This window comes from Carlito syrichta, unplaced genomic scaffold (genome assembly GCF_000164805.1).
Source record: "Carlito syrichta isolate Samal-C Ts95f unplaced genomic scaffold, Tarsius_syrichta-2.0.1 Scaffold311719, whole genome shotgun sequence".
Lineage (NCBI taxonomy): Eukaryota > Metazoa > Chordata > Mammalia > Primates > Tarsiidae > Carlito > Carlito syrichta.
The window spans coordinates 206,938-228,374 of NW_007255815.1; the positions used below are offsets into that span (position 1 = coordinate 206,938).

A 21,437-nucleotide genomic window follows, 5' to 3' on the forward strand; every position below is an offset into this window, starting at 1 on the left:
GAAAAGATGTAATATTATAAATTGAGCAGCTTGAGAGAATTTGAATATACAATTCTAGATCACAATGTGGCTTTAAGATCCTAAGAAGGAACAGAGAACACGAATTGGGTAAAACACAAGAATTGCAAAGATTTTAGTAGACAATACCAAAACCGTTATATTGACCTTTAATACACTCTTGATAATAATCTAATAGATTCTAGCTGTCTTCTGAAAGCTTGCATTCAAATAAACATTCAGACTATTTTTTTTTTTTAATTGGAATCTCACTCCATTGCCCAGGCTGGAGTGCAGTGGCACACTCACAGCCACCCCAATGTCGACCTGCTGGGCTCCAGCGATCCTTTCGCCTCAGCCTTCCAAGTAGTCGGAACTACAGGTACGTGGTTCCACACCTGGCTAATTTTTTATTTATTGTAAAGACAAGGTCTTGCCAAGTTGTCCGGGCTGGTCACGAACCCGTGAGCTCAGGCAATCCACTCGCCTCAGCCTCCCAAAGCGCTGGGATTACAGGCTGAGCCTCCGAGCCCAGCCCAGACTATTTCTTAGAGCTAGAATAAATATGACAGAAAAGCAACAGGCTGGGAATTAAAAGCCTTGAATTCTTATCCTGCTCCTGCCATAGTTATGTGACTAGGACAGGTCATTTCATCTCTCAGCCTCAGTTCCATAAAATGAGCAACACTTCTAGCTCTTAAATTCTATGTCTCTAATTTATCTTATTTATTTATTTTTAATAGAGGTTACGTTATGCTGGTCTTGAACTCCTTGGCTCAGGCAACCCTCCTGCCTTGGTGGACTCCCAAAGTGCTGAGATTACAGGCATGAGCCACCCTGCCCAGTCAGATTCTAATTATTTACTACAGTGCTACTAAGTGGGAAAAAGGCCAAAGTCATATACCTTAATTTACACTATGGAATTTCATTAATTCAAGGTATTTTCTGCACTTAGAAAACTAAATGTTTACCAAGTTCTGTATTCAAAAAAGCAGAAAAAATTTGTTTTTATATATAGGTATATGTGTGTATAAGTATATGGGGCATCTTATAGTTGCTTCTTAGACTTGCTGAAGTAATCACATTTGACTTGTATCTCAAATAAACCCCTCATGATAAATATTAAGGGATAAAACCAGATCATAAGAGCTGTTACATGCTACTTGAAAACATGTAACTTAACAATGTTGAGACATGAGAATACTTAAATATCTTAATGCACTTAAATGGAGAAGAGGTGAGAAAACAAGCAGTACAGTGAAAAAATTTTATCAAAAACTACAGCACAAATGAAATGTAAACTGAAGAGGTAAAGGCATAAGAAACAAGAGAATAACAATACTGGGCAAACATAAATCAAAGACTGTAGTTACTTTTAAAATATTTGGCAATAAATTAATGAACTACCAACCAAAGTTTGAAGTATGGAAACAAGGACTAGAATAATAAGGAAAATGCCATCTGTTCTTTTTGGAACCATGTGTATGTTATCCGGCTTCAGCCTACATAACAGACTATGACCATCATTACCAAATCCACTAACTAGCAAAGAGAGAGATGCATAGGTGAATGGAGTGGAGGGAAGCAGCAGAGAAGAGAGGAAGAAAAGTGAAAAACCAAAAACACAGAAGTACCGTTAGTTTGGGGTCTTGTAGCCTATAGTGTGGAAGGTACAAACCAACCAAAAATAAAAAGATAAAACCGTACACCAACTTTCCCTCCACTGAAAAAAAATTACAAATCTTCAAGTCTTCTAACAGCTGACTCCCCATTGGTCTTTTTGGCCACACCTGAACATAAGGCTGATTATGAAGTAATGAGAACATCCTTCAGGATACACACAGATATCTACTCATTACTCTTTGGTCACACACATATTCTTAAGGGCTTCAGCTTTGAATTTGAAGTACATAAGCAGACAAACAGATAAAAGCAGTTTAATCCTGGTGGGGCGTAAGTGTAGCTTTTGTGGTTAGTATATTCAATTACACATAATCACTGCAGTTAAATGATATAACAGCACTTTGTGAGATAATGCCCATAACCAGTTAAATTCCTACATCCAAGTCTGGCCCACATGTGCTTAGTTAACTGCCCCATGAAGCCATCTTCTTCTGCTGAAATAAATTAAGGGTTAGTTTTCACCTACTCCAACCATAAACAGATTTAATTTTTAAGTGTAAGCAAAGCACATGAGACATTTCAAAATAAGTAGAGAAAAAATATTCATTATTTCATTTAGCTCTGAAAAGGAGTAATATAGAATATACTGCTTTCTTCAGGTTCTTAAGGGCTTTGAATTCAACGTATATGAGGAATTTAAAGATTAAATATATGCTTTTAGAAGTAAAATATTGATTCCTATTATTTAAACTAGGTAATTCCTAATCTAATTTTGACACACAAATTCAGATGTCATCAACTGGAAAATTAAAACTCTTAGGTCAGTTTAATAAATTTCTAATTTTGAAATCACTATTTTGCCACTGAACTTTAATTGGAGTTGTGTATAATTTACTAATTTCCATTTACTAAGCTAAATAAAATTATTTTTATACAAAAATCCCTCTATATCATAACCTTTCTTTTGTATATTTTGGGAAGACAACTAGAAAATTATTTTTTTAAAAAAGGATCCCCCAGAACATACAACATGCTAATGTTATTAAAAACCTGGATCCAATTTACCTGAAGGAGAGCCATGAGTTGAGGTCATACTTTTGACCTTGGAGTCTGATAGCCGAGAGATACTGTTAGCTCTAATTCTAGGAGAAAATTTATCCGATGGAACTAATCTGGCTCCACTTCTGATGATGGCTTCTGCAGTACGTGAAGAGGCACTACTTCTAGATATTGTTGCTTCAGAGTCACTGCGAGCTGACAGTGAGCCAAGTCTTGTTCTACGAGGCTGAGCCAATAAATCAATCCTAGAGATGTTGCGCCTTCCTGTGGGAGGTTTTGATGTAGAACTTGTTGTGGATACTTCAGAAGCAACTGAAGCTTTATCAGCATCAGCAAGTTCACTGTCTGAAGCTTCACCAAGTCGTGCTCTGCGCAAGAGGGAAGTCCTGGTAGGTCGTGGCCTTGGAAGAGTGGTTGATTTACTGGATGAACCAGATGCTACGGGAGAAGTCTTAGATTTTGTTACTTTACTTCCTTCCAGTTTGGAATGTACATGTTCGTCAGTTGAGGTAAGTGGAGTCCTTCCATGAGATTTACAAGAGTAAGTTTCCTGGTCAGATGACATAATATCAGAAATGGCAGAATGAGGTACACTAGAGGTCTGGTCATCATCTGTTAAGTCTACTGAAGGCTGTCTTATTCTCCCACTGGATTGTACAAATTTACGACCATCTGCTCTTGAACCTACATCTGTAGAACGAGTTTTAGTTTTCTTTTCAACTTTTTCCCTAGCACCTGAAGATGACGATTTTGTAACATCTTTGGAAGGAGAACTTGTGGAACACCTATCTTTATAGAGGCTAGTGAAACTCTTTCGCTTTTGGGTTGACTTTCTTTCAGTCTCTCCAGTAACCAGACTGATTGTACTAGCTGTATCCACATCAGATTCTGGTGAAATGGAATTATCTCTATTATAACTGGGAGTATCTGGACCTTCATCAGTTTTATTATCTTCACGCAGTTTAGCTTCTAGAAAAGCCATTACTGCTTCCGTGTCTTTTAGAATGAGGGTTGTGTCCATACTAGAATCAGTATCCAAAGATTCACTTCTTTCTCGTATTCTACTTGCAGATGTTAATGCTAAAGTGGAGGGAGTAGATGAAGTCTGTTTATTTATATGGGGAATAAGTTCTATGGGTATGTTTGGGGTAGGTTTCTCTATAGTGAAGCTTCCTTGTCGCACTAATGACTTGGAGGATTCCTTCTTGTCTCCTCCCTTTGAGTTCTGACTTTTCAGAATTTCCTCTGCTTTTCTTCTCTTGCTCTCATTTTGTACCACTCTTTCTCCTTTGCTTGTAGAATGTCCTGAAATTTTTTCTTGAGGTTGTGACTCCTGTTTAAAAGATTCTTCCCTACATTTATCTATCTGACCTGAAACATTTTTAGATGACAATTTAGTAGGTGTCCACAAAGCCTCCTCCTTTTGTTCTTGTTGTTGCTGAATTTTTGCTAATGCTTGCTTTACTAAAGAAGTTTCCTTGTCAATTTCATTTCTCTCTTTTCCAGGAGAAGAGCTGCCTAAATGAAGTAGGGTTTTATTGTCTCCACCAGTTTTGAGAGTCTCTCCATTAACTGCCCTATTCAGTTTACTCATGGCTCTGTCAGCATCTTGTTTATCTTTTTGGTATACCTGTGTTGGTGTTTCTTTCTCTTGAAGTTCTGTGTCCTGTTTTTCTCCTATCTCTGACCTCTGGGTTATAATCTTTGCTCTGGAGCTTTCAAGAGACTTTTCTTCATTTGGAAGCTGGGGAAGAGTTCGCCTCCTTCTCTCTCCCTGACTAGCCAAGGAAGTTGCAGAGCCAGTACTTCTCAATGAAATGCCAGATTCACTGATATCTGTATCTAAAAAACAAAACCCACAAAAAAGGAATTAATCAGGACAAAAGTAAAGGGCATATCCTACAGTTGTCACTCAGTATCAATGAAGATTGGCTGCAGGACCCTTGCCCCCATACCAAGATACCAAATTCTCAGGGTGCTCAAGTCCCTTATATAAAATGGTGTAGCGTCTGTATATAAACTGCACACATCTTGCCATCTACTCTGAATCATATCTAGATTACTTGTAATAGCCAATACAATATAAATGCTACATAAGTTGCTATACTATATTGCTTAGGGAATAAGGACAAAAAAATAGTTTGTACATATTCAGAGATACAACTAGGAAGAGATTTCTTTGATTTCCTCCAAATATTTTTAATCCTCGGCTGGCTGAATCCACAGATGTAAAACTCACAAGTACAAAACTCACAGACACAGAGAGCCAGCTGTATTACATTCTATTTTGAAGTTAGAAAATGACTTATGTATAAAATATAAGTGAGGCAGCATTGTGACTAAGTAAGTTTATAAAGTAAGTACAATTCCAGTCTGTACAAATAAGCAATTAAAAGAGTAGTCCAGAAATCAAATTGTATGAGATAAAAATCAGAGTCACTGGGTCTTTTTTTTCCCTTTCAGATACTTTATCTTTTATATTTGTTTATTTTTAATGGAAACAATTGTATATATTTGTGATGTACAGCATGTTTTGATATATGAATATATTATGGAATGGCTAATTCAAGATAATTAAAATATCTGATATCTCATATACTTAACTTTTTTGTAGTGAGAACACTTAAAATCGAATCTCTTAGCAATTTTCAAATATACAATACACCGAATCCACTGTTATTAACTATAGTCACCATGGGGTACAAGGGTCATCTGATCTTAAACCTACTGGTACTGTCACTACAGCTTTGACCTCCTGAGCTCAGGCAGTCATCCCACCTCAGTTCCTGAGTAGCTGGACTATACGCATGTGCCACCATGCCTGGCTAATTTTTGTATTTTTTTGTAGAGATGAGATCTATGCTGTCCAGGCTGGTCTTGAACTCTTAAACTCCTGAACTCAAGCAATCCTCCCACCTTGGCCTCTCAAAGTACTGTGTTCATTCTTGTTTTTGTGATTTTCCAAACTTGAAGTTTGCTCAAGAAAACAGAACTTAACTAAGGTATTATAGAATTATACAGAGAATGCCTAATAAATGTTGTTTATTTGCTTTCAACTACATAGTAGAGAAGAATAACAACCTAGTTTTTAATAACCATTGTTATTACTAAAAGAATAACAGTTCTGGATTTCTTCAGTAAAATAAAAAATGCAGAATTTTAACAAAGTTTTTTTAAAATCCAAAGCTGATTAAAACAATTACAAAATTCTAAGTATGAAATGTCATACTTTCATACTTAGCATGCCATAATTTCATAAACTGAGGGACTTTAAAATTATAGTCTTTTGGTGTAAGGCTAATTTCTTTTATTTTTTCAAATAAGCAGGCAGAGACAAAATATATACTTTGATTTTTCCATGTAAGAGAATATGAGAATACTGAAAAATTTTCCTATTAAAAACTTAATGTATTTATCAGAAAACATTTTTAGGGAAATATATATTAACATATAAAGCAGTCTAATCTTTTAGGGATAAAATAAAAGCTATTAATAGCTTCTGTGGGTTTTGTTTTCCCCTTATAATCCAAAAAGTTTAGCATTTAAATATCACAGCAATACAATGGTTATAATATAGTATACAAATGACTTTTAGATTATATGATAGATAAATGATATAGCTTTTCTAGTATACTGCTATACAGTTTCCTCAAATACTTATTTCAACAAAAATTTTAAAACAGATTTTTGGGGTGCCACAAGCCAGAGACAAATTAATTTTCATTTTTAACAAGAACAACATCAAGAATACAGACAAAAAGTCACACACAAATTCTCCTTGAGGGCCTTTTTTTAAAAAAAATAAACAAACTATAAACAAATCATTATTTTTAAACTTGGATACATCCTTTTTTTATTTTTGAGTTGGAGTCTCACTCGGTTGCCCAGACGGGCCACTCCCGGCCACCGCAGCCTCACCTGCTGGGCTCCGGCAATCCTTCCACCTCAGTCTTTCGAGTAGCCGGAATTACAAGCATGCGCTACCACGCCCAGCTGATTTTTTGATTTATTGTAGAGATGAGGTCTCGCTGCCCCGTTGGGTCTCGAACCCACGGGCTCAGGCAATCCATTTACCTCAGCCTCCCAAAGGCGTGGGATTACAGGCTGAGCCACCGAGCCTGGCTGATACATCTCTTTAAATTTATTTTTTGTAACTCAGCAATTTATAATTGCATATATTTAGAGGATACAAAGTAACGATATAAATACAATGTAAAAGAATAAAATCAAGCTAGTTAACATACTTATCCTTCAAATACTTAACTTTGTGTTATAGTGAAAACATTTGAAATTTACTCTAGTAGCAATTTTGAAATGTACAATATTATTAATTAAATTCACCATATTGCACAATAGATCTAAACTAAACTAAACAATTTCTCCTGACTGAGGTTTTGTACCTTTTGATTATAAATTTCCTTATCTCCCACTTGAGAGTCTTATTTTAAATTAAGAATGTAATTAACCAAATATAATAATAAAAAGCACTAGAGACACACAATTTCATTTTTTTTTATTTCACAGAAATAAAAATCATACTACCTTCGTAGGGCTGGGCATGGAGGTTCATGTCTGTAACTCCAGCACTTTGAGAGGCTAAGGAAGGAGACTGCTTGAGCGCAGTTCAAGATCAGCCTTGGCAACACAGCAAGACCCATCTCTACTAAAAAAAAAATTAACTGGGTATGGAAGCTCGTGCCTGTAGTCCCAGTTTTGAGAGATGGAAGGATTGCCTAAAGCCCAGGAGGTTTGTTTGGGCTGTGGTGAACTGTGATCAGGCCATTGCACTCCAACCCGGGCAACATAGATTCAAACTCCAAAAATAAAAATAAAAAATAAATCACACTACATAGATTTATAAGATGTATCAGGTAAATTCCTTTTCATTGAATGCATTGAAGAAAAGGTAGGCAACAATACATATTTGTTTTATTTATAAATGTAATAGCTTGGACCTGTCTTAGTCTTATTTTTAAATGTTTGTTTGTATATATAATATATATAAATTCATACAAATGATAGGCTTCATTTCAAACTATTTCCTTATTTTAAGTTAGAATTATATTTTACTGAAGTCTGCATTATTGGGCAATATCAATTATTATCCTAACATACTGGCATATCAAGAAGAACAGGAAAAAGTTTTATTTAAAAGAATACAAAGGTTGAAAACCATACTTGAAATAAACAGCAGAAATTTGCAGCTAAAAGATAAACGGTCACAGAATGAACTATTAAATCCTAGCAGGTATATACCTGTCCTTAGGAAATTTCAACCTATGACTTCCACAAAGTTTTGTAAAGAAAAAGTATTATTACTTGGAATTTTTCTCCTGCTTAAAATTACTTAAAATACAAAATGTATAATAAAAATCAGCTTTTTACTGGCAAAAATAAATCATATATGTAGTACCAGAATGAAAATACTTGAATATGTTCACTTAGGTTTACTTTACTTCTCACTATAAAGATTTGGCTTGTTTTTTTAACAACTCATATGTGATTCACAAAAAAAAAAGAAAAAGGAGAGAGGGAGAGTGAGAAAAAGAGAGAAAGTAAGACAGTAAGAAAGAAAATGAAAGAGAAACAGGAAGACAATACCATTCTCTAATGGAAGAGGTGCAGAAATTTCCATTATCCTTTCTTCTTGATCATGCCTTGTATGATTAGCAGCCAAACTAGCCCACTGTGAAACCCAACGTTTGTTTCCAGATGAAGATGTGCCTTCCTAAAGGAGAAAATTAAGAAAATGAAATAATGTAGCCTGGTCAAATCTGATTCTCATGAAAGAAAATTTTATTTAGTCACATTACTTGTCATACAAAGCCATAATTAAGCCTTATCTTGCTATTCATCATTTATCAAATTTTCTCATATTACAAAATTCTCTACAAAATGAAGATTTTCTCTGAAAAAAAATTAACGTCACTAAAAAAGACACCTGTCACTAAAAATCCAAGCCAAGGCTTCAAACTAAAACAAGAATAAGAACTAGGAAATGGAAAGCTATGACAAAAACTTTATTTTGAATTATTCAAAATAAATATTTTATTTCAAAAGTGTTAGTAGTACTGTATTAAGGAGGATGGGTTAAATATTGATGAAGTGAAGATTTTATGTAGATTATAAACATAAAATTTCAAGAATAGTAGGTTAAAATAATAAGCACAGAGAATGACATACATACTGAAGGATGCCAAAGACTGCTGAATCCTTGAATTCTCTTCCAAGGTTTTGTGGTACCCGCCCAGATTTCTGAGTACTGGTGGAGTACCACAGTTATATGGACCATGCTAAGAATTCCCATAATAGGGTGAGTTCTGCTGACATACACTTACGTAAAATCATTCTGTGAAGAGTGTTCTAATGTCCTGTTAGGTTACTCCTACAAAGGGAGGAACATACTGGGGCTACATATATTTTACTTGGCATGGGCTAATGGATTAGAGCAGAGAAGAATTTACTTAAATTCACATTCACCTGAAATCTATGTGGGTTAATCAGAAAACCAAGATCTTGCTTCAAATAACTATCATCTGCACAGCAGACCCATTGGCAGACACTACAAGCAAGAAGGGACTGGAGTTCAATATTCAAAGTCCTCAAAGATAAACCATTTCGACCAAGAATTTCCTACCCAGTCAAGCTAAGTTTCATCAGTGATGGAGAATTAAAATCCTTCCCAGAGATTCAATCCCTAAGAGGTTTTGCAGCTTCCAGACCAGCTCTACAGGAGACACTTAAAAATGTATTAAGCACAGAAGAAAGAAAAAAAAGAATGACCACATACTTCCCAAGAGAACAGCACAGCACAGAATCAACAGAGAATACAGCACAATAAAAAATCTGAAAACACACAAACAACAACCCCAAAGCTAAAAGAAAACAAGCAAACAAAAAAAAACCTTATAAGAACCTCATGACAGGGATAAACAATCACGTCAATAATCAGCTTGAATGTGAATGGACTAAATGTACCACTGAAAAGACACAGAATGGCAAACTGGATAAGAAACCATGACCAAATTATTTGCTGCATCCAGGAAACTTATTTCACCACAAGAGACTCACACAGACCCAAATGTAAAGGATGGAAAACGAGTTTCCAGGCAAATGGATCACAAAAGAAGGCAGGAGTTGTGATCTTAGTATCAGACTAAACAACTTTTAAGTTATCAAAAATTTAAAAAGATACAAAAGAACACTACATAATGATAAAAGGTTCAATCTATCAACAGGAAGTATCCATCCTAAACATATATGCACCCAACACAGGAGAAACAACATTTATAAAGCAACTACCAAGTAAACTAAAAAAAGATATTGACTCGAATACTATTATAGGAGGGGACTTGAACATCCCGCTAACAGCCCTAGATAGATCACTGAGGCAAAAAATCAGTAAGGAGATTCATAACCCAACCTTGACACTCGACCAAATGGACTTAATAGGCATCTACAGATTATTCCACCCAACAACCACAGAATATACATTCTACTCACCACATGGAATGTACTCCAAGATCGATCACATCCTTGGCCATAAATCAAGCATAAACAAATTCCATAACATCAAAATATTGTCACGCATCTTCTCAGACCACAGTGGAATAAAAATAAATATGAAAACAACAAAATTTCCCCAAAGCCCACAAAGACATGGACACAAAACAGCATAATGCTGAACAACCACTGTGTCAACACTGAAATCAAAGCAGAAATTAAAAGATTCCTGGAAACAAATGAAAATGAAGAAACATCTTACCAAAACCTCTGAGATGCCATGAAATCAGTTTTAAGAGAGGAATTTATATCTCTCTGAGCACACATCAAGAAAATAGAAAGATCACAAGTTGAGAAGCTAACAAATCACCCAAGGGAAATGGAATGAGAACACCACCAAAATCCTAACTTTAGCTGAAGAATCCAAATCACCAAAATAAGAGCCTAAATATGGGACATAGCAGACAAAAATATCATAGAAAACATCAACAAAACAAAAAGCTGGTTCTTTCAATGAATTAACAAGATTGATGGACCCTTAGCCAGAATAAACAAGAGAGAGTAAAAGTCCAAATAAGCACAATCAGAAATACAAAAGATCAAATCACAACTGACCATGAAAAAAATACAAAAGATGATCAGAAATTACTATGTACACCTATATGGAAACAACCCTGATAACCTAAATGAAATGGAGGATATTCTGACATCACACAACCTCGCCAGGATGAAACAAGAAGACACTGAGACACTAAATAGACCAATAACAATCCAGGAAATTGGCTCTGTCATAGGAAAACTACCTACCAAAAAAAACCAAAAAAAAACACCCTGGACTAGATGGCTTTCCAGCAGAATTCTATAAAACGTACAAGCAAGAGCTGAAACCAATCCTATTTAAAGTATTCTAGGCAATTGAAAAAGACGGAATTCTCCCCAAATCATTTCACAAAGCTAACATCGCACTGACACCCAAACCGGGTAAAGATCCAACAAAAATGGAGAACTACAGGCCAATATCCCTTATGAACACAGATGCAAAAATCCTCAATAAGATTCTAGCAAATTGGATCCAAAAACAAATCTCAAAAATCATCCACCACAACCAAGTAGGCTTCATCCCCAGGATGCAGGGTTGGTTCGACATTCACAAGCCCATAAACATAATTAAATACATCAACAGATGCAAAAACAAGAACCATATGATTATCTCATTAGATGCAGAAAAAGTTTTTGATAAAATCCAGCATCCCTTCTTGATTAAAAACCCTCAAACACCTAGGTACAGAAGGAACATACCTCAAAATGACTACCTTGGCAACTGCCATCTACGATAAACCCACTGCTAGCATATTGCTAAATGGAAAGAAACTGGAAACATTTCCCTAAAAACTGGAACAAGACACCCCTCTTGTTAAACATTGTATTGGAAGCCCTAGCTAGGGCAATAAGACGAGAGAAGGAAATCAGAGGTATTCAAATAGGAAAAGAGGAAGTCAAGTTATCCCTCTTTACGGACGACATGATTCTATACCTTGAAAATCCAAAAGAATCTGTCAAAAACCTGCTTACACTCATAAAGGACTTTTACAAAATCTCAGGGTACAAAATAAATGTGCAAAAGACAGTTGCATTCTTATATACCAACAACAACCAGGCAAAGAATCAAATAAAAAGCAAAGGCCCATTCACAATAGCCACAAAAAATGAAATACCTTGGCATCAAAATAACCAGAGAAATAAAAGACCTTCACAATGGAACTACAAAACACTGCTCAAAGAAATCCAAGAAGATACAAACAAATGGAAAGATATTCCATGCTCGTGGCTAGGAAGAATCAACATTGTCCAACCTACCAAAGGCAATCTACAGATTCAATGCAGTACCCATTAAATTACCAACATCATTCTTCTTAGACCCGGAAGTGACAATACAGAAATTCATATGGAAATACAAATGACCACGAATAGCCAAAACAATCCTTAGCAAAAGAAACAAAGCAAGAGGTATCACACTTCCAGACTTCAAACTTTACTATAAGGCTATAGTAATCAAAACAGCCTGGTATTGGTACAAGAACAGGCACATCAGACCAATGGATCAGGATAGAGATTCCAGAGGTAAAGCCTCCATTTCTCAGCCAACTCATCTTTGATAAAGCCTCGAACAAGCACCACTGGGGAGAGGAGAACCTATTCAGTAAATGGTGCTGGGAAAACTGGCTGATCACATGCAGAAGATTGAACCAGGACCCCTACCTATCACCATGCACAAAAATTAATTCTAAATGGATCAAAGATCAAAACGTAAAGTTCCAAACTATAAGGATCTCAGAAAATGCAGGACCAATTCCTGATCAGAACCCTAAATGTCCATACTTGAAGAAATAAGATAGACAAGAGGAACCTCATCAAACTGATGAGCTTCTGCAAAGCAAAAGAAACCATCAAGAGAACAGGGAGAGACAGTCCACAGAATGGGAAAAAAATTTTGCCAACTGTATATCTGACAAAGGTCTAACATCTAGGATCTACAAGGAATTCAAACGTGCTGAAGGGAAAAAACAGACCCATTAAAAAATGGGCAAAAGACATGAATAGACACTTCTCAAAAGAAGATATATGGGCAGCCAACAGAAACACGAAAAAGTGCTCAGCCTCACTAATCAGCAGAGAAATGCAAATCAAAACCACACTGAGATACCACCTAACCCCAGTAAGTATGGCCATCATTAATAAAAAAAACAACAGATGCTGGCGAGGATGCTGAGAAAAAGGAACGCTTCTATAAATGGGAATGCAAACTAGTGCAACCTCTTTGGAAGACAGTGTGGCTATTTCTGAAAGAAATTGACCTTCCATATGACCCAGGAATCCCCCTATTGGGAATATACCCGGAGGAACTCAAATAATTCTACAATAAAGATACCTGCACACGCATGTTTGTTGCAGCTCTATTCAAAATAGCAAAAACATGGAACCAATCATGCTGCCCATTAAAGCTGGACCAGATAAAAAATATGTGGTACTTATATACAATGAAATATTCTACAGCCAGAAAGAAGGACAAGTATATGGACTTTGCAGCAATTTGGATGGATTTAGAGTTGATCATACTCAGTGATCTACCATAGAAACAAAGAACAGAGTACCATATGTTTTCACTCATAAGTGGACCTTGAACAATTATCATGATACTATAAAAAGGGGATTGGAAGTAGTAGGAAACTGCCAGGTAAGGGGGGTGGGATTGGCAGTTAAGGGAAACTGCCAGGGGAGGGAGGGGCACACCTCATCAACAAGAGTACCTGCATAATGAATATTTGTATACCTAACCCTGAATTATACCCCACATCTTTAAAATAACAATAATAATTTTTTAAAAAGTACCATCTGCCTTCAGTAAGTTAATTAAATTCCTATAAAACAGAAACCAGAATAAAAATATTCCAAATCAAGGGGTAATGAAGAACATTAAAACACAGTAATTACTATGACAGTTTTCAGGAAATAGCAGACTCTACAGATAATTTTAACAATTAATAAGCAAATATGTAGGTCTATTTATTTGTTTGTAAAAAAAGTATTTACCAGCTGGGCTCGGTGGCTCAGCCTGTAATCCCTGCCTTTGGGAGGCTAAGGTGAGTGAATTGCCTGAGCCCACAGGTTCGAGACCTGCCTGGGCAGCGAGATCTCATCTCTACAATAAATCAAAAAATCAGCCGGGCATGGTAGCACATGCCTGTAATTCCAGCTACTTGGAAGGCTGGGGCAGAAGGATCGCCAGAGCCCAGCTGGCCGAGCCCAGACGGGAACAACCACTGCACTCCAGTCTGGGTGACAGAGTGAAACTCCAACTCAAAAAAAAAAAAAAAAAGTATTTACCTTTCATACAAATGTAATATTTATTTATGTTTTATATCTTAAGATTTTCTTTTATTTACAGTGCATATTTACATTTGCATATATTTATTCATACAATAAGTTGAGAAATCATGGTTGCTTAAGGTTCAAATTCTGGCTTCACAAGCTAATAGTTGCAAAACCATAGCCAATGGCTGGGTGTGGTGGCCCACACTTGTTATCCCAGCACTTTGGGAGGTTTGAGGTGGGAGGACTGCTTGAGTCCAGGAGTTTAAGATCAGCCTGGGCAACATAGTGAAATATCATTCTTACAAAAAAATACAAAAATTAGCCTGGCGTGATGGCATGTATCTGTAGTCCCAGCTACTTAAGAGACTGAGGTGGAAGGATTGCCTGAGCCCAGGAGGTCAATACTGCAAAGAGTCGTGATTATGTTACTGCATTTGAGCCTGGGTGACAGGGTGAGACTCTGTCTTAAAAACCAAAAAGACAAACAAAAACAACCTTGGCCAAGTTGACTTCTATGTACTTCAGTTTATTTGTGAAATAGCACTCAAAAAGCTTCCATTGAATGTTAGCTCTTATTATCTAAATAATAATTAATACTTCTGACCTATATACATTTTTACATTTTTTTGACACATCAATGTGGAATGAAATTCTAATAGTTTCTGATAAGTAAAAACCATTTGTTAAGTGCATAAATCTCAGGCAAGTACTATGCTAGGTGCTTTATATATATCATTAGATTCTCTGTAAATTGGTTTTATAAAAAATATCCTTTATGTCGATGAAAAGAAAAAAGAAGTGACTGACTCAAAGGCCAAAAGTGGCACCTCTGGGATTTGTTCTCAGGCCCTCCTAGCTCTACTACACCATACTGACTCTGACTATCTTAAACAAACCATCCTTAATTAATTTCATATTCTTCTAATTACATTCTGGGCTCTACTGTACTGGCACTTACTGAGGAATATAGGTTGAAACTATCAGGTAATACCCTGCACGTGTTTCCTGCCATGATATACAAGTCTTCCAATTCTAAACACTACTTTCTAAAAAGTATAAGCAGTGTATATTTCTTGTTTTACCTTACAATGCCAATCAGAACCATGAGCAATACAGCTCATTAACCGCCTACTAAAATGCAGTATGTTCCTCACAGACAAAATATTAAAAAACAAACTAATTTGTATACCTAACCCTGAATCGTACTCCACATCTTTAAAATAAAAAAAAGGAAAATTAGCAAATTCAGCCCTCAAAAAAGTAAAAAAAAAAAAACAAAAACAAAAAAAACTAATAGACTGAAACCAAATTACTGCAAAATTGCTTTAGGTGTTCATTAGAAAAATATTGGGGAAATTTAATTTGCATAATATTTTACAGGGAGATAAACCAATTATTTAAAATAATGTACTTTTACAAAGGATAAAAATTTATACTTTATGCATGAAAGAAGGTAAGTATATAGAAGAGATGTATACCTCTGAGTTGTGAAATCCAGGTGTAGTCAGTGGTTTTCTTTCTTCCATTACTACTGCAGCCGAATTGAGAGCCCAATCTTTTATCAGGTCTTTATGCTTTTCATTGATAATAGGTCTATTATAATCCTGATTGTCATCTACTCCAAACACCTAGGAGGAATAAATTATTTTATAATTGAAAATGAAAAGTCTGAGCACCAGATTAATATATAAATATTACCATTAATTTCGGAGGCAAAAATATTTTAAATTAATTTCAATAGTTAATTTCAAAAATGAGGAAAACTTGTTTAATAACAGAGTAACATCCCATTTGGAGTGATAGCTAGAGAGAAAAATAGGTAGTCACAGTTTATGCAAAAGTAACTTTAAAAAAAAAATTTAGAAAATGTCCTCTTGGTTAAACAAAATCAAGATACTGTATCTGACTTGTTAAAAGATTTAATAATGTTGTTAAATACTATAATAATGCAAAGAGCTACAAAAGAGTAACTCTTCAGCTAGTTCCTTTGTTCTATTATTTTTGAGAAGCATGTTGAAAAAACATAAACATACAGGTCATTTTATCTGCTCCTTCCCTAGCAAATGTTTAAGATTTATATGAGTTAAATCTGTACATACAATTTTTTTTTTTTTTTTGAGTTGGAGTCTCACTGTCGCCCAGACTGGAGTGCAGTGGCCGCTCCCAGCCACCGCAGCCTTGACCTGCCGGGCTCCGGCGATCATTCCGCCTCAGCCTTCCGAGTAGCCGGAATTACAGGCATGCGCTACCATGCCCAGCTGATTTTTTGATTTATTGTAGAGATGAGGTCTCGCTGCCCAGGCGGGTCTCGAACCCGCAGGCTCAGGCAATCCACTCACCTCAGCCTCCCAAAGGCGCGGGATTACAGGCTGAGCCACAGAGCCCGGCTAATAATTTTTAAACATGTAATTTTCTAAGGTGTCAATTAACAGATTTTATTGTATGATCTTGGTATAGAGTATAGCATAATTCTCAAACTTTATCTGCCTAACAATCACTTATAGACCTTTGTTTGAAATGTAGATTACTGGCCCTACTCACACAGATCAGCTTTTTCAAAAAGCAGGTTGTCAATTGTAAATACTTTTGAAAAGTTCTGAATACAGAGACAATTGTGCTTTTTCTAAGGGCAGGACCTGAATCTTACTCATTTCTTGGCACATAACAGGCCCTGATGTTGGCAATAGATTAGAAAAGTTTTACCATATAAACGCTAATATTCCATTTTACTATTAAGTTTTTTACTTTGTTCCCTGTGTTTATTCATTATAGCTATTGTTTGTGACTCTAATTACAATCAAGAAAAATATCATACAAATGAATGAACAAATTACAGAAAAGCTCTTTAGAACATAACCAAAGAGAGCCTTCATTTCTATAAGACAAAAATACCTTAGGTGAAACTATTTTGTAGAAACTGTTTAATAGTACAGAAATCTGATAAACTCTAAATTTAGTTCACATTTAGTGAAATAGATATTAGACTTCCTAATTCACTAACACTTGAAAATTTTACCACTAGGTGGCCTTATTACTTAACATTTAATTAAAATATAACTATAGTTTTCAAGAATTTTGTTTTAATATTCTGTTGAAATACTCAATATTCACATTATCTTTCCTTTATGAGTAAATTATATATTAATTTTAATTCAATTATGTATTTAATAAAACATGGAAGCACAGTGTACAGAAGAGAAAAAACAAAAACTGCTTCATTTTGCTAAACGTTAGAATGAATTAAGTTTAATAACAGCAGTAAAAAAACTTGAGTATACTTGTCTGCCTTTAAGTCCATTTGTAAAGACAGTAAATTATTATAGCTACCTAAGTGTTCTGTGCTTGTCTTTAAAAAAATAAAAAAACTACCTGGTCCCAAATCAGGGGAAGTGAGGGCGAGTTAGCGACTCAAACTTCACCTGTATGAAGCCTACTTGTGAGTTAATCCTTATTTGTACCCCAAATCTCTATAATAAAATAAAATTCTTAAAAAAAAATCATTTCTGGCCAGGTTCAGTGGCTCAGCCTGTAATCCCAGCACTTTGGGAGGCTGAGGCGAGTGGACTGCCTGAGCCTGCGAGTTTGAGACCAGCCAGGGCAACTTGGCAAGAACCTGTCTCTACAATAAAAATTTAAAACTCATAAGCGGACCTTAAACAATTATAATACTATAAGAAAGCATTTGGCCGTAATGGGAAACTGTCAGGGGAGGAGGAGTGGGATTGGCAGTTGAGGGAAACTACTAGGGAAGGGAGGGGCATACCACTTCAACAAGGGGACCTGCATAATCAATGTTTGTATACCTAATCCTGAATTGTACCCCAAATCTTCATAATAAAAAAAAAAAAGGAAAAAGAAAAAGTAAAATAACAGAATATCCTTTTTTTCTAAGGAATAAAAATATTCCTTTTTTTCAAAGGAATAAAAGTATGTGGAAAAAAAAAATTAGCTGGGCATGGTAGCACATGCCTGTAGTTCTGGCTACCTGGAAGGCTGAGGCTCAAGAATCACCAGAGCCCAGCAGGCCAATGCTGGGGTGACTGTGAGTTTGCCACTGCATGCCAGCCTGGGCAACAGAGTGAGACTCCAACTCAAAAAAAAAAAAAAAAAAAAAATCTTTTCTAACTGAAGTTACTGAATTCCAAATTTATTGAAGTTTATTTTCTTATTTTTATAATTACTAGAAGCAAATATAACTCAAGTTTAGAAGCAGAAAGTAAAAATAACCACATGTCATTACTTTCATTTGTGCATCCTTGGCATTATTTATTGATGTTTAATTCTAATCCATACTAAAAGCTTTAATTTTCGCAAACATCTAGCAACAGATCCAATAAAATAATAAACCTTTCTAAATTCTAACAATATTTTGAAATGACAACAAAGAACTAATGCTTTGAGGAAGGGGAGACGAAGTTGGACAGAAAGTACTCAGATGACGTTTTGACAGATTCCTTTTAAAGCATTAGAGACAGCTATACATATATTATTAGGTAAGTGACAATGATTTCTTTTTCAAACAAGTGGTAGGACCTGAAGTACTACACTATAAGGAAAGAAGTATTCAAGTTTCACACCTCTGTTTTTTACAGCATTTTGAAAAAGTAATGAATGATACAATGACTAGTTCAGACTGAAATTCATATCTACTCATTTGTGTCCAAGTAGAAAAATATCCACTTGTGCCATCTTTAAAGTAAAAACAAACAAGATATAATCAGTTTATAGTGTCTATATACTTAAAGCTATCATACTTTTCACATTTTAATAGGCATATACAATGCGACATAAGGTCTAATAATTGTACAGAATTTGAGAGCTCCTCAAAGCCAAGATCAAGTGCTAGGTTTTCTCATCTTTTATTCTAGATTCTCTGTTCCTAGGTAATTTCACCCTCAAGCAAGGCTTCACTTCAGTAACCAACTACAGACAGTTGCTTACCTGTCACCCTTCCTCTTGGATGGCTCAAAGGTATTTCAAATACAGTAGGTCAGCCTTAGGCTCATGATTCTCTTCCCTTCCCTACCTGACCTGGTCTGAATCAAAATCCCAAACATGATATAGTATAACATCAGGGTCTCGCATCCATCTAGGGGCTTCTTTAGGCTAGCAGTCTATAGTAGAAAGGGGATGAGATAAAATCTAACTGTTACACTTCTCTAATAGAACTTTGTACCCCAAGTTTGCTAGTCAGTTTCTAATACTTACAGGATAGGAGCAAAGAGAGGAAGTATAATACAGGGATTAGAAAACGTCTTTGTGAAATTGCATGATCAGACTTTTTCTGGGACAACTCATTTATCTTGGGGGAGGGGAATGACTGCCATGTGCTCTTTCCTACAGTTCCCTGGTGCAAGTAGACACAAGAAGGGACCCAAAAACCTCAGAATTATTTTTGAAGGGCAAGTCCCTCATAGTACAGGCTTCCCCTACTAGGTGCGTGTTCTAGGAACCCATCAGCATCAGTGTATCAGCTAGCGTTGTTGTGAGAGCTGCATTTGACTTCAGTGAATTTTTTTGGAGAGATTCTTTCAACATATCTGCCCATTTTATGATAGGAGATTTACAACCATACCTGCCCACACCCACACTGAGTGTTCAGCAGTTTCAAACAAAACCGACATGACCCCCTGTCTAACCCACCCTATTCACCTGATCTTGTCACAAGACACTTTTTTTCTGTTTCCGCAGATGAAAAACATCCTCAAAGGGAAACATTTTATCCATGTGGAAGAGGTGAAACAAAAAAATGACAGAAGCACTAAAAGGCATCACAATTGACAAGTTCAAAAACTGTTTTGAGCAGCGGATAAAGTGTCTGAATATTGCATCAAACAGAGAGTACTTTGAAGGTGACTCAAATTGTAAATACACAATTTTTATAAATAAATTTTAAATATACAATTTTTTATAAATAAATAAATTGCAAATACACAATTTTTAATAAATAAATAAATTGCAAATATACAGTTTTTTATAAATAAATTTTGGGGAGGTTCCCCCTCATACATCTTTATTTGCAGGACCCCTCCCTCATGGCTACGAGGCTTGGGGTAAGAAAACAGCACCTCTCCCCATCTCTCACCAAGAATCACAAAACATGTTTTCGATCTTTTCATTTGAATATGTGTATGTAGTATTTGGCATTTTACTTTTAAGATTTCACACCTGTAGCTTGGTGGTCATTATAAACAATTTTAACAACTTGCTACTGAGGAATAGTACTTACATAGGCTACTGGGCTAGCTACTATAGGGGACTTAAAAATCGATATGACTTAGTTCTCACCAAGCTGGTCTCAAACACGCAAGCTGAGGCAACCCACTCGCCTTGGCCTCCCAAAGTGCTGGGATTACAGGCTAAGCCACCAAGTCCAGCCAACTCTATAATTTTTATAACATTTGGAATCAGTTTTTAAATTTGAAATGCAAACAAATGTCCACCAATAGATGAATGGATAACTTAAATGTGGTTTATCTACACAATGACATACACCTAGCCATAAAAGGAAGCACTGATACATACTATAACATGAATGAACCTTGAAAACATTATTCTAAATGAAAGCAGTCAGGCACAAAAGGCCACGTATGGTTTGATTCCATGTATCTAAAATGTCCAGAATAAGCAACTCTACAGAGACAGGAAGTGTATTAGTGTTACCAAGGGGCTGGAGTAGGGAGGAATGGAAAATGGCTGCTTAGTGGATATAAAAATTTATTTTTGGAGTGATGAAAATGTCCAAAAATTAGTGCTGGTGACTGTTTAACATCATGAGTGTACTAAAAGCCAATGAATTATACATTATAAATGGCTAAAATGGCCAATTTCAGATTATGTGAATTTTACCTCCTATTTTCTTTTCTTTTTTGCAATTTTGAGTCACTCTCACTCGGCCGCCCAGGCTAGAGTGCAGTGGCATGCTCACGGCCACCCGAGCAGTGTCCTGCTGGTCTCAGATGATCCTTCTGCCTCAGCTTCCAAGTAGCCATAACTACAGGTGCATGCTACCATGCCCAACTAATTTTGATTTATTGTAGAGATGAGGTCTCACCAAGTTGCCCAGGCTGGTCTCGAACTCCTGAGCTCAGGCAATCCTCTCGCCTCGGCCACCCAAAGTGCTGGGATTACAGGCTTGAGTCATTGCACCAGGCTTTCATATTTTCTTTAAAAGCTACCAATGGCCTTCCTTGCATGTCTGTCTGGGTAAAAATATGCTCTCCAATCTTTGTCTTCATTCTTTTTTTTTTTTTTTGAGTTGGAGTCTCACTCTGTCGCGCAGACTGGAGTGCAGTGGCTGCTCCCGGCCACCGCAGCCTCAACCTGCTGGGCTCCGGCGATCCCGCCGCCTCAGCCTTCCAAGTAGCTGGAACTACAGGCGC

At 36.1% G+C, this 21,437-nt stretch overlaps 1 protein-coding gene across 6 annotated transcripts in view; it reads right to left on the reverse strand.

The window, feature by feature from the left end:
* CEP170 (centrosomal protein 170) overlaps positions 1-21,437 on the reverse strand; it is a 127,367-nt gene that overhangs the window by 38,769 nt on the left and 67,161 nt on the right. For all 6 annotated transcript variants that reach the window (XM_008068996.1, XM_008068995.1, XM_008068994.1 and 3 more), the window contains 3 exons: positions 15,534-15,683; positions 8,281-8,407; positions 2,686-4,521 (listed from right to left, as the gene is read on the reverse strand). In XM_008068996.1, coding sequence (XP_008067187.1) covers positions 2,686-4,521; positions 8,281-8,407; positions 15,534-15,683 — 2,113 coding nt within the window. The remainder of the gene's footprint in view (positions 1-2,685; positions 4,522-8,280; positions 8,408-15,533; positions 15,684-21,437) is intronic.